The following is a 14,768-nucleotide window of genomic DNA, read 5'->3' as shown; positions in this document are numbered from 1 at the left end:
ACTGGTTTCATAGTTACTTGTACGGACGCCGGCAGCGGGTTCAAATTGATGACAAATTTTCCTACTGGTTGAATACTGTCGCCGGTGTACCACAAGGTGGCGTGTTGTCTCCTCTCCTATTTACTATTTTCATAAATTCTATTAGTCTTCATCTCACTTCTCTCTACCATCTATATGCAGATGATTTGCAAATCTACAATCATGCGTGCCTAAACAACTTACCCAACGCCATCAGGATTGCTAATGCTGATCTAGATTGCATCTCGACCTGGAGCAAAGCCTTTGGCTTAAAATTGAATGCTACTAAGTCTCAGGCAATCATTATAGGGAGTTCGCGACTGACCTCTAGGATTGATTGGCACAACTTACCACCAATTGTATTGGATGATGTGCATATTCCTTATAGTAATAAGGTAAAGAATCTGGGTATCTACATGGACCAACACCTTTCATGGATACCTCAGATCTCAGAGGTCAGTAGGAAACTCTTTGCTGCAGTGAGCTCACTACGAAGACTAAAAAATGTTTTGCCCATTCCAACTAAAATTACGCTTGCACAGTCTCTCTTGCTACCAATACTTGACTATGCTGATGTGTGTTATCCGGACATTACCGAGGAGCAATTAAATAAGCTTGAGCGTCTCCAAAACTTATGTATACGGTTTATATTTGGCCTAAGAAAGTATGACCATGTTTCAGAATATCGTGCTAAGCTCAAGTGGCTCCCAATTCGCCTTCGCCGGAATGCTCACATTCTATCTCTTCTCTATTGCTTACTATTTAATCCAACTGCCCCTCCTTACCTTAAACAACGCTTCCAGTTTCTCCACTTGTCCCATGACCGATCCCTTCGCTCCTCAGAAAATCTTGCTCTCTATACTCCCTCTCACTCAACTTCCTTTTTACAAAAAATCCTTCACTGTATCCGCTATCCGTCTTTGGAACTCCCTCCCTGTTTCTATTCGTTACTCCCAATCCTTATACTCCTTCAAAAATCTTGTCAAATCCCATTACCTTAAACTCTAACTGTTTTTCCTTCCTAAATTTGTGCTCTTGCTTTCAATCTTTTTAAACTGTGTTATCTTTGTTTTTAATTTTAATCTATAGTTTCTTCCCCTTTCGTTTATTATTTGTTTATAATTATATATATAATATCTATATTAAGCATGTTTATTATTTTATTATGGTTATCTTTAATTTACACTTGATTTTATGTATTAAGTACTATTTAAAATAACATTTATTTGCACCCTACCTATTCTTTTAATTCATCCCCTCTTTAACTCCTCACCCTAAGGTTGCCTGGAAGAAATCGCTGTGTTAGCGATAAGGCCGCCTTTTGTATCGTCCTAAATTGTATGTTTTTATTTTTGTTTACTATATTGGGTACAATAAAGAATATTATTATTATTATTATTGCTAATTTCATATAACTTATTTTGAACATAATTCATTAGCAATAATTCTGTAATAAATATTAAATAATACTGTTTTGATTTTGCCCGTTTATCGTTGATAGATGGTGCTGATCAATAATGCATCCATTTTTATAAGTTAAATTAATATATCAGTAACTTACAAAAGCCTCTTTATGTTAAAAACTTATTTTGCTAATATTATATCTTATTCAATTGCTTACTGATTTTATATGTTACTCTTCTTTAAAAACGTTCATAAAAGATTGTTAATCATATTATGGCGCCAATGTTCATATTTTTCACAGTGTTTATAAATGATCAAACCTATAACTTAATTTATGCAAAAATGTAAACAAATTAGTTAATGACGTTTTAATGTTTTATATATTGCTAATTATTTTTATTGTAATAATTACTTTCATATGGGATTTGAACTTACTGTATTTTAAATTAATAAAAGCACTCTTGATTCATATTTTGGTTACCGTTACGCCTCAACTTTTCGTGTTACACTTGATTTTACTCCTCATAAAATTTCCGTACCGGGCCTTATAACTCAAATCGTTTCTTAAGGAGTAAACTCCAAAAAAAGTCCAGGGTTAAAAGAGAAATTTACATTACAATGTTCATGTTTTCCGAGCGAGATTACATTTTACATCATTCTCTTATTGAGAGGGTCGACGTAACGGTGTCTATTGTGAGCAGACTAAACAACGCTCTCCGTACTTGTGTGGGGGCTTAAGCACTAGGGTTGTGCAAACATCACTTCGAATAAGATCCGAGTTAATTGCAGTTATTAATTCCGCACACCGTAACATTCTTACAGTTTCACGATAAGTCCTAAAAGGCTCGGGGCCCTAATTGATTCGGACAGCGGCGTTGCAACCGAGATTATTTGGTATGATCAGGCACGTTCGATTTTAATACTTGTGTATGTAGGGGTGGCGTTCAATTGCGTTATACTTACATTGAATAGGTACAGCGTTATAGCTACCATTTCATCTCAGAAAATAAATATTTATCTCAGCCTTTTTGATTTAGTATTAAATGCGTGTGTACTACTTGAGAATCAAATCAAAATCAAATCAAATAACTTTATTGTGGAACATAGGTTTAAAAACATAGGTGTACATTGGGTAATTGTCCGCCATATTCCGGCCTCATGGGCATACAATACAATAACATATTAAGGTAGGTATAATATAAAAGTTGATTTTAAATTTGCCATTGTTTCTTTAAAAGTTCTTATTCCAATTTTGACTCACTATATTTATTTTATAAATATGTATTTCCGTAATCGGTCCTAATTTTTTTTATAATATTCAAAGTAGCAGACGAGCATGCCGTCTACCTGATGGTAAGTGGCTACTGCCGCCCATGGACATCTGTAATCAACTCCTGACAAGATTAGATTCTTACCTGAGGTCGGCTACAGATGCGCCGTTATTCCTAACAACTAAGCCACAGAAAAGTACATATATATGTCTGTTGGCGTGCAGTCCCTATCTCCCTGAGCTAGGGGTAACTGCCCCGAAATGAAAGACGTAGAAGTGTTTGGAGCTGGTATAATGTTAACCGAAATTTTACAGATTAGTAGCGTGCGGTCGCTTTGAAGGTTTTGAAGGCACTGGCTGGTCGCTCGAGGATAAATGCGCTCCCGCCTCCGTCGTCTTGGTAAGGGGCGCGGAGGAAGGTGCACCCCGCACCGCTTCCCCGCACCGCTTCCCCGCACCCGATCGCGTGCGCCGGGCTGTGGCGCGTTCATACTCTCCGCCTTGAAGTCTCTTCAAAATTTGATGATGTTACGGGAAGAGGGCATATCGTTGTGTAAGCCCTGCGGATGACACCCTTGCGCGTTTGGATATCGGCTACTCTCGCAACCCCGTCAGCTCCGGGCAGTAGCCTTATGATGCGCCCCAGAAGCCATTGAAGTGGTGGCGCGGACTTGTCCTTGATCAGGACTAAGGCACCCACCCTTAGTTCTCCTCTTGATTGCCTCCACCTTGTCTTCTGTTGAAGCCACAAAATATATTCATTAGAGAAGCGAGTCCAAAAATGTTGTTTTAGTGCTTGGATCCGCTGGAAACGTTGCAAACTGTTTATATTTTGATTGCATATGTTCTGATGCGGCAACGCTATCAGAGATCGTCCAATAAGGAAATGAGCTGGAGTAAGAGGAGAAAGATCTGATGGATCATTGGAAAGTGGAGTGAGAGGTCGAGAGTTTAGAATTGCCTCTATTTCAATTAAACAAGTAGCCATTTCTTCAAAAGTGAAATTAGTTAAGGTTAAGGTTCGTTTTAAATGATGTTTAACAGATTTTACCGCTGACTCCCATAAGCCACCAAAGTGTGGAGTATAGGCGGGAATAAATTGAAAATTAATACCTTTGTCAAGACAGCCGCTTAGTAGATCCTGTGAAAGAAGTTTAGTCAATTCGCTAAATGCACCGACAAAGGTTGTTCCATTGTCAGAGAACATGCTACGCGGCTTTCCCCTTCGAGCTATGAATCTATTGAGAGCGGCTAAAAAGGCTTCCTTTGTTAAGTCCGAGGCTAGCTCAAGATGAACGGCTCGTGTGGCTAAACAAACAAAGACACAAATAAAACATTTAATTAAGTTACATCCTCTACCTTTACGGTTAGCTATCATTATTGGCCCGGCATAATCTACACCGGTATCTAAAAATGGAAATTCTAAGTGCAAACGTTCCCTTGGAAGATCTCCCATAATGGGTTGTATAGTTTCCCCCTTTATTCGACAACATTTAGTACAAGACCGAGTAATTTTTCTTGCCAAATTTCTACCGCCTAACACCCAGTAATTGTGTCTAGCAGTAATTGTGGACCCGCATGTAGAAGATTTTTATGAAGCATGTCAAATATAAGGGTACTTAAATGATGTTTGCTGCAAAGAAGAACAGGGTGTTTAACATTATATTCGTAATATGAATTGCTAAGCCTGCCCCCAACTCTAATAATGACATCAGAGTCTGGAAAAGGTGAAAGGCACAAAAGTCTGTTTTTACTGGGTAACGCTTTGCCAGCCTTTAAGGCAGAATATTCTTCAGGGAAGGAATGTTTTTGAGAAAATTTAATAAGTACATTTGTGGCGTTATTTAGATCAGCTAACGTTAAAGGTCCCGATGTACATTTAACCTTACGACATTTATTTATAAATCTGAAAATATAAGCACTTATACGTTTTAGTTTTGTAAGGCTAGGGAATTTATTAATTAACAAAGAAATTAAGAATTATATTAAGAAGGCCAATATGAAGAATATAATTTTAAAAAGTCCGGCCCTGACCACCAAAGAGATGAATCTCCTATGCGGTCAGCACTGAGGCCTCGCGACGCGAGGTGAGCGGGATTATCATGGGAAGGAACGTAGCGCCACGTATTATTACTAAAATCTTCCCGAACTTCACAGACGCGATGGCGCGCAAACGGCTTAAGTTGTGTATGTGAAGTATGTAGAAATCGACGTTTCGCCATTTCAAAAGAACTACCTAAACTATCAGGCGTTTCTTTTAAAGGAATTGTAACAACAAACTGTCCATTATTATTACGTACTGTAGACTCTATGAAGCTATTCTCGTATGCACGTATGCATGCTTCTGATGTAGGTTCATGTTTAATAGGAATCGTATCAAGTTCCCAAAAACGCGACAAGTCTAAATCTGAACGGTGATTCTGTGTGAACATACATACAGGTACAGGTGATTTATTTTTGTTGTTTTGTACCACACCTGATAAAAGCCAACCTAATTTTGATTCTACTAAAGTGGGTTTATTTTTACCCAAATGAATTTGATTCGCGCCTACAATGTCCCAAAATGTTTCCGCTCCAACTAATATATCAACGGACGACGGAATGTTAAAGGTAGGATCGGCAAGACGAATACCGGATGGAAGAGATAAGTTATTAATATTAACAAATGGTCCTTCGAAGCAATCAAGACGCTGAAATTTAACAAGATTAATCAGAATTCGTCGATTCAAGAACGCCGGCGCTTTTTAACGGACTTCGTGCCACGGCCGCCGTTAAGTCTTACCAGTCGGCGCATTCATCGAGGGCGGATTCAAATAGTAACGGGCGGCTACGTCAACTACATCGCGGGACAAGAAGCTCAATTACGTGGTGCACCGTAATCGTGAGATCGTTCCATATTCCTATTTTTAATCAAACTTTCACTATCCATCCATTTCATTGCATCTATTTATTTCATTAAACGTGTACCATTTCATATTCACTTCCATTAAATTTCAACATTTCTTCGAGACTTCATTTTCATTTCGAAAATCACTTTACTGTTTCATATATTGAAGGTGGTAGAACCCTTTGTGGTTCAACTCCGGCAGCACCACCGCCACACCTATTTCTACCTAACAACAGCAGTGTTAGTCGCTGCTTTATTCTGGTTTGAAGGGTGTGGTAAGGGAGACAGACTTTTCCGAGGCGTTCCAGCTTAGTCCTCAGGGGTAGCGGCGCATCTGTGGCCGACCTCGGGTAGGAATATCTAATCCTATCTGAGGTTGATTACGGATGTCCATGGGCGGCAGTAGCCACTTACCATCAGGTGGACTGCATGCTCGTCTGCTACTCTTATATTATAAATAAAATATATATTCGCATTTCATGCTATTTCATAGAATACTTCTCTTCCTCCATTATTAAGCCATTAATCATACACATCCATTTACAGTTTCAAATAAATCCCCTGTAACATTTTTTTTTCTTTGCAGAACACGTGGTGGCGCAACGTGCTTATATCTGCTTTAGCATATTTTTCTTTTTTTTTTCACTTTTGCAGAACACGTGGTGGCGCAACGTGCTTATTCTGTTTTATCCTACATTTTTTTTTTTTAAAGCGTAGCTTGCTTGCACTTTCCTTCTTCTATTACTGGACAATATTTTCCAATTTTTTTTAATATTTTGTGAGCTACGAATATATTCTTTTTTGCCATTCTGCTAGCCTTACTTAATTTACAATGGCTACCGAAAGTAAAATAAGTGATTTATGTAGGAAACGTGGTTCCATTAAAGCTAAGCTTACGCAATTTTCCACATATTTAGCTGTTGTAGAAAGCTGTGAGAAGTTGAGTCAACGTCAATCCTCAGAATTAGATGTACGCCTAGTCAAAATTAACAACTTATATGCAAAATATGATGCTTTACAGACCGACATAGAACAGCTGGTGGAAAATCCCAACGAGCAGTATGAGGAACGAGAGCGGTTCGAGAGCCAGTATTACGAGCTGGTGGCCCGCGCTCATTGTTTGCTCCCGCGCAGCAGCAAGGCAGCTACGGGACTTAATACTTCAACGGTAAGCTCATGTGGCGGATGCAAAGATGGACACAAGAAACGCGTTAAATTGCCTATTGTAGAATTACCTACCTTTTCAGGTAGCTATCAGAATTGGCTTGAATTTAAAAATACCTTTATTTCTTTAGTTCACAATGATACAGAGATGGGCAACATAGACAAGTTACATTATTTACGAGCTTCTCTTAAAGGAAATGCTTTATTAGTCATTGATAACAACAACAACAACAACAAATACTCTTTATTTGTACACCATATAAGATACATATAACACAATAAATGAGATAGCGTACAAAAAGGCGGCCTTATCGCTTAGAAGCGATTTCTTCCAGACAACCTTTGGGATGGAGTTAAAGAAATATGAGATCGTAAGAAGGTAGGGTGTACACATATAGTATATAATAAATAGAAATAAGAAAGTATATACATAAATACATATCAGAAAGATCCTGTGTCAATGGCGTAACATAGGTAAGAAGGGAAACATAAGAAGGAAATATGTTATGAGGAAGAAAGGATAAAAGTAAGAAGGAAACCAAGTCAAAGCTGCAAGTAATGAGCCTTGACTTGGTTCTTAAAAATATACAAAGAACTGGATAGACGGATAGACTTAGGAAGGGAATTCCAGAGGCGGACAGCAACAACAGTAAAGGATTTTTTGTAGAAGGAGGAGGAGTGTATAGGAGTGCTGAGGATAAGGTTATTTGTGGAACGTAAGGAGCGGTCATGGGTTAAGTGGAGGTAATTGAATCGACTTTTAAGGTAAGGAGGAGAATTGGGATCAAATAGCACGCAGTAGAGAAGTGACAGAATATGAGCATTCCGACGAAGACGAATGGGGAGCCACTTGAGTTTAGTGCGGTACTCTGAAATGTGGTCATATTTACGAAGACCGAATATGAACCGTATACATAAATTTTGAAGGCGCTCAAGCTTATTAAGTTGCTCTTCGGTAATGTCAGCGTAGCACACATCGGCATAGTCAAGTATAGGTAGAAGCAAGGAATGCGCAAGCATAATTTTAGTAGGAACGGGTAGTAAATTTTTTAGTCTCCGCAGTGACCCAACCGCGGCAAATAGTTTCCTACTTACCTCGGCAATTTGCGGCACCCAGGACAAGCATTGATCTATATGCAGGCCTAAGTTTTTTACCTGGCTGCTGAAGGGAATAGCCACATTGTCCAAGGTGAGAGATGGAAGCTCAGACCAATTAATTTTAGCTACCACCCTTGAACTACCGACAATTATAGCTTGAGATTTCTCGGCATTTAATTTTAAACAAAATGACCTACTCCAATTCGAAATACAAGTAAGATCCGCATTGATAGAATGTATCGTATGATGTAAATTATTTAAAGATGTTTTCTGATAAATTTGTAGATCGTCTGCATACAGATGGTAGAGAGAAGAGAGATTGAGGTTTATAGAATTTATGAAGATGGCAAAGAGCAAAGGGGACAACACGCCACCTTGTGGGACACCGGCTCCAGTACTAGTCCAATTAGAGAAAGAATCTTTAACTTGGACACGTTGCCGGCGTCCAAACAAGTAACTACGAAACCATTCAATCGCTGTCGGAGATACGTTAAGAGAACGAAGAACTCCCAACAAGATGTCGAAGTCCACGGTGTTAAACGCTTTACTGAAATCCAGCAGCGTCAACACCGTGAGCTGTTGGTTGTCCATCCCCTCCCGTATGTCATCAGTGATTTTCAGTAAAGCAGTAGCCGTACTATGACCACTACGGAATCCGGATTGCATGGGATTTAAAAGGGCATCATTGGAGAGATAGGAATGTAGTTGTTGGTGGATAAGGCGCTCAAGGACTTTGGAAAGGAAAGGAAGTATAGAAATAGGCCTATAATCAGAACAGGAAGTAGGTTTCAATTTTTTGGGAATAGGAATAATTTGAGCATCTTTCCAGGGAGAGGGAAACGAGTTCTTTAGGATAGATTGGTTGAGGATAAATGATATAATAGGGACGAGTAGATCAAGGAGGGGAGTGATCATCTTACGGCTAATGCTGTCACTTCCGACTGCGTCCGAGGAAATGGAGAGTAGAGCCCTCTCAACGTCACGATCGGCAAATTGACTAAAAGAAAAAGACGGAGAATTAAGATTGGGAAAAACTGACAGCTGATTTAAGGTATCTTTTTTAATTCTGCTTTCCATGCAAGAAGAGTTAGAGAAATGACGATTTAAATTGTCTAAGTCCAGGTCATGTGGGAGAGAGTTCTGTGTTTTCCCAACTCCTAATTTTTTGAGAAACTTCCAGACACGGCTGGGATCTTTATTCTGCACTGATTTATAGACATGGCGTCGTTGTAAGTCTCTACACATCATGTTGCACCGATTTCTAACTGTCTTGTATTTTTCAAAATTATCGTCATTAGAATCCAACTTGTATTTCGCCTTTGCGGAGTTCTTTTTATTTATAATTGCCCTTAGTTCATCGGTCAGCCATGGAGCTGGTGGATGTCTTATTCGTACCGGACGGACAGGTGCATGCAGATCATATAAATTGATTAAAAGAGAATTGAAAATTGCCACCTGTTCGTCAATATCGCTAGCTTCCTTTATGGCACTCCAATCAATTTTGGCAGCATCTTCACGGAGCTTTACTAAATCCATTCCACTAAAATTTCGCTGAAATAGAACTTTTGACTTTGCCTTTGGAGGTCGAATTTTATATGACATGTAGAGGAGGTCATGATAGGAGAACCCCTCAGCAGCACACTGACCATGTTTGCTAACATAATCAGGGGAAGAGACAATGATAAGGTCAAGCAAAGATGGGTTACTGTTAGGAAAAAAGTGTGTTGCATTAAGGGGTAGTAAATGTAAGTTAGCGGCATCGAATATATTTCTTAATTTAACTGATCGGACATTCTGTTTGATTAAACAAGTATTGAAATCTCCCATAACAATTGTATGGTGAAAGAGAGGACATAAATCTTCAAACAGTTTGTCCAGGCAGGTGAAATAATCGATGCTGAGAGAAGGGCTGTAAAATACACCAAGAAGCAATTTAATATGAGAGAGCTGAACTTCAATAAAAAGATGTTCAGCTGCGTTCCCAGACAAGTCCTGCGGTGACATACTTATTATTGTGAAAGGGATATGGGAACGCAGATAAATTGCAACGCCGCCACCGCCCCGAGCAGTGCGATCGTTTCGAATTAAATGAAATCCGGGAAGAGAATAAGTAGTTGAAGGAAGACATGGCTTAAGCCATGACTCTGAAATTAGGATGGCGTGTATGTGCTGGCTATCGAATGTTGACAACATATCGGGGTAATGTGCCGGAATGCTCTGAGCGTTTATGTGAACTACATTAAAATTCTTCAGAACATCTGAGAAGTGAGAATCTAGAGTCTTATTTAGGGGAGGAATACTTTCAAAGCTGTCGTCACTATTTGAGCCATCAGAGGCAGAAGAAAAGGAAAAATAATGTTCGCCACAGTCCTCTAATACCATTTTAGTAGGTACAAACTAACCTAGTACTAATTTAAAGTATGTATGTATATAACAATAATTATAAGTTAAGTTTATAAAATAATTATCTCTTTAACCCCTACCCACCAGCTGTATGAAAAGAAAGATAAAAAGAAAAAATAAGTAAATAGAATAACAAATCAAATTATCAACAATAAACTATTAAAACACACAATAAGCTGTATAAGAAACGATAATATATAACAACGGAGATTTAAAATAATCAAACAACAGAAAATAGATCAATAAAAATAAAAAAAAGCGACATTTAATTGATGTTATTAAAAATTGACACGTCAATGGCACAATTATACGTTGATCTTTGCCTCAATGTCAGTCTGACGTGCGACGTCACATCAAAAACTATGACATGACAGATTGCAATGTCAGTTTGAGAAGCAAGAATAAATTATGGCCATTATCAATGTTAAAAATATTGTAAACAAACAGGGTATGCGTAAAAAAGTTCGAACAGTACAATAATATTAACAAATATAAATAGTATACTACAATAACAACTAATCTACAGAGTGGAAATGAATAAAATACGGTGAAATAATATAAGAAAAACAAGAACATGGAACATATTTACATCAGCGTTACTCACTTCAGCGGGGGAATGTTAAAATCGGAAATAAGAGCACTAAGAAGATAACCACAACCACGGTGTCTCACTTCTTCGTTGTTTTCCGAGTGCGCGGCGCACCCCTGTCGTCCAGCGGCCTGCTACCTAGTGCTGGCTGCGCAGAAGAGGTGTTTGTGGGAATGGCCTCCAGGTCTGCCAAGGACTCCACACGATGTCGCGAACCGTCAGGTGCCAGAACGTTGATGACACCTTCCCGCGTCCAACACCTATGAATCCCAAACTGCTGCCTGGCCCGCATGAAGAGGCCATGGCGATACTTCGTTAAGAATTCGGACTGCGTGACTCCAGTGCCCTTCAGTTTAGCCTTGCCAAACCACACTTGATCCCGTATTGCAACCTCTTTAAATTTGACAACCAGGGGCCGCGGTCTGTTCTGAGTGGGCTGGCCTAATCTATGTGACCGACTTATTGAGTCATGTGCAATCTGAAGATTCATTTTACTCATGACAATGTTTGCTGCAGTAATTATTGTGTCCTCACCTTTTTGTTCTGGTACTCCATGCAGCAAGATCATTTTACGCCTTCCCCTCATCTCCAAGCGGTCTACTTGACGGGCCAGAAATTCCATCTGCTTCTGCAGAGTGTCCAAAGCAGACAGTATGAAGAGTCGGAAAGCGGTGAAGTCTGCCGACAAGGATGACGTGGATGGTGGGGAAGAACCACTTTGCTGCAGCTGCTGTTGGAATTCTTCCATCTTGCTTGTGAACAGTGTGGACATGGCTGACAGTGAACTTTGCAGTGACTCCATTTTTATTTTAGGTTATTGCAATGTGTGTCACTAGGAAACTAATTGTGAGTTTGAACTAAGGATAAATAGCTGGTAGGTGGGTTTATTATCACATAAACATTAATGTTATGTAATGTTTTACTATTTTAAATTTAATAAAAATGTAGAGTTGCACAAAATACGTGTCAGCTGTTTAAGCACCTACCCTCGAAAAAACTAAGATGATAACTTAGATTTTAGAGGCGATAACTACAATATAGCATGGGAGCTGCTTTGTCAAAGATTCGATAATAAGCGACTGTTAATTAATAATCATGTACAGGCAATTTTTTTAAGTAGAATCCTTTCATAAGGAGTCCAGCGCTTCTTTACGTTACATAATTGATGTGACCAATAAAAACTTACGAGCCTTAGCCACATTAGGTTCACAATCGGTGGATCACTGGCTTGTAGATACATTAATAATAAATATTATGACAAGTAAGTTAGATAATGTAACCAAGCGACAATGGGAGGAAAATAGAAATACTTTAACCGATTCTCCCTCTTTGTCTCATTTTATTAAATTTCTTAGCAATAGGGCTGACTTATTAGAGACTTTGGAAGAAGGGCAGGTTCCAAAAAATAAACTTGATTCACAAAAACCTAAAAGTTTTGTTATAACTACTGGAAAAAGTGTTAAAGCCATATAAAGACCACCAAAGAGATGAATCTCCTATGCGGTCAGCACTGAGGCCTCGCGACGCGAGGTCAGCGGGATTATCATGGGAAGGAACGTAGCGCCACGTATTATTACTAAAATCTTCCCGAACTTCACAGGCGCGATGGCGCACAAATGGCTTAAGTTGTGTATGTGAAGTATGTAGAAATCGACGTTTCGCCATTTCAAAAGAACTACCTAAACTATCAGGCGTTTCTTTTAAAGGAATTGTAACAACAAACTGTCCATTATTATTACGTACTGTAGAATCTATGAAGCTATTCTCGCATGCACGTATGCATGCTTCTGATGTAAGTTCATGTTTAATAGGAATCGTATCAAGTTCCCAAAAACGCGACAAGTCTAAATCTGAACGGTCATTCTGTGTGAACATACATACAGGTACGGGTGATTTATTTTTGTTGTTTTGCACTACACCTGATAAAAGCCAACCTAATTTTGATTCTACTAAAGTGGGTTTATTTTTACCCAAATGAATTTGATTCGCGCCTACAATGTCCCAAAATATTTCCGCTCCAACTAATATATCAACGGACGACGGAATGTTAAAGGTAGGATCGGCAAGACGAATACCGGATGGAAGAGATAAATTATTAATATTAATAAATGTACTAGGAAGAGAAGAAGTAATTTCAGGTAAAATGAAGCAGTCAATGCCAATCTTATAGTCACTAATCGACGACTTTAATGTAATTGAACATGATTGTGAACTATTTGACACCTGACTATTTATGCCTATCACCCTTGAACCAGTGGCATGACTAGGAAGATTAAGTTTGCGTAAAAGATCCTTAGCTATAAAGTTTGCCGTGCTCCCATTGTCCAGAAGGATTCGGGCGTTGTGCGGCTCCCCATTAGCATCCAGAACATTCACCAAGGCTGTGGACAGTAACACAATGTTTGAGTTATTGGAATGGTTTGCAGATAAGGCAACGTTACTTTCTTGTAATTGGGGTACGTCGTTATGTACGTGAAGAAGTGTATTATGTTTTAATTTGCAATATTTACAATTACTGAGGCGACAAGAAAAACTTTTGTGACCGGGACGTAAACAATTTATGCAAACGTTAAACGCATTGACTTTATTTACGCGTTCATCTACGGTTAATTTTCTAAAATCAGGGCACGCAAATAAAAAGTGAGATTGCTTACATAGAGGACATGATATGGCTTTAACACTTTTTCCAGTAGCTATAACAAAACTTTTAGGTTTTTGTGAATCAAGTTTATTTTTTGGAACCTGCCCTTCTTCCAAAGTCTCTAATAAGTCAGCCCTATTGCTAAGAAATTTAATAAAATGAGACAAAGAGGGAGAATCGGTTAAAGTATTTCTATTTTCCTCCCATTGTCGCTTGGTTACATTATCTAACTTACTTGTCATAATATTTATTATTAATGTATCTACAAGCCAGTGATCCACCGATTGTGAACCTAATGTGGCTAAGGCTCGTAAGTTTTTATTGGTCACATCAATTATGTAACGTAAAGAAGCGCTGGACTCCTTATGAAAGGATTCTACTGAAAAAATTGCCTGTACATGATTATTAATTAACAGTCGCTTATTATAAAATCTTTGACAAAGCAGCTCCCATGCTATATTGTAGTTATCGCCTCTAAAATCTAAGTTATCAATGACTAATAAAGCATTTCCTTTAAGAGAAGCCCGTAAATAATGTAACTTGTCTATGTTGTCCATCTCTGTATCATTGTGAACTAAAGAAATAAAGGTATTTTTAAATTCAAGCCAATTCTGATAGCTACCTGAAAAGGTAGGTAATTCTACAATAGGCAATTTAACGCGTTTCTTGTGTCCATCTTTGCATCCGCCACATGAGCTTACCGTTGAAGTATTAAGTCCCGTAGCTGCCTTGCTGCTGCGCGGGAGCAAACAATGAGCGCGGGCCACCAGCTCGTAATACTGGCTCTCGAACCGCTCTCGTTCCTCATACTGCTCGTTGGGATTTTCCACCAGCTGTTCTATGTCGGTCTGTAAAGCATCATATTTTGCATATAAGTTGTTAATATTGACTAGGCGTACATCTAATTCTGAGGATTGACGTTGACTCAACTTCTCACAGCTTTCTACAACAGCTAAATATGTGGAAAATTGCGTAAGCTTAGCTTTAATGGAACCACGTTTCCTACATAAATCACTTATTTTACTTTCGGTAGCCATTGTAAATTAAGTAAGGCTAGCAGAATGGCAAAAAAGAATATATTCGTAGCTCACAAAATATTAAAAAAAAATTGGAAAATATTGTCCAGTAATAGAAGAAGGAAAATGCAAGCAAGCTACGCTTTAAAAAAAAAATGTAGGATAAAACAGAATAAGCACGTTGCGCCACCACGTGTTCTGCAAAAGTGAAAGAAAAAAAGAAAAATATGCTAAAGCAGATATAAGCACGTTGCGCCACCACGTGTTCTGCAAAGGAG

At 38.6% G+C, this 14,768-nt stretch overlaps 1 protein-coding gene across 1 annotated transcript; it reads right to left on the bottom strand.

Moving 5' to 3' along the window:
* Window positions 1-12,249: 12,249 nt before the first annotated feature.
* LOC140746577 (uncharacterized) lies at window positions 12,250-14,093 on the bottom strand. The gene has a single exon (XM_073078705.1). It carries the CDS (start codon window positions 14,029-14,031, stop codon window positions 12,250-12,252), a length of 1,782 nt encoding a protein of 593 aa, XP_072934806.1. The 5' UTR covers window positions 14,032-14,093.
* Between the last annotated feature and the right edge of the window lie 675 nt (window positions 14,094-14,768).

The sequence above is a fragment of the Epargyreus clarus genome, unplaced genomic scaffold (genome assembly GCF_041222505.1).
Source record: "Epargyreus clarus isolate Ecla_fem2 unplaced genomic scaffold, WU_Ecla_fem_2.2 ptg000013l, whole genome shotgun sequence".
In the NCBI taxonomy this organism is placed as follows: Eukaryota; Metazoa; Arthropoda; class Insecta; order Lepidoptera; family Hesperiidae; genus Epargyreus; species Epargyreus clarus.
Note: the sequence above shows the minus strand (reverse complement) of the source record. Positions and strands in the feature narration are given on the sequence as shown.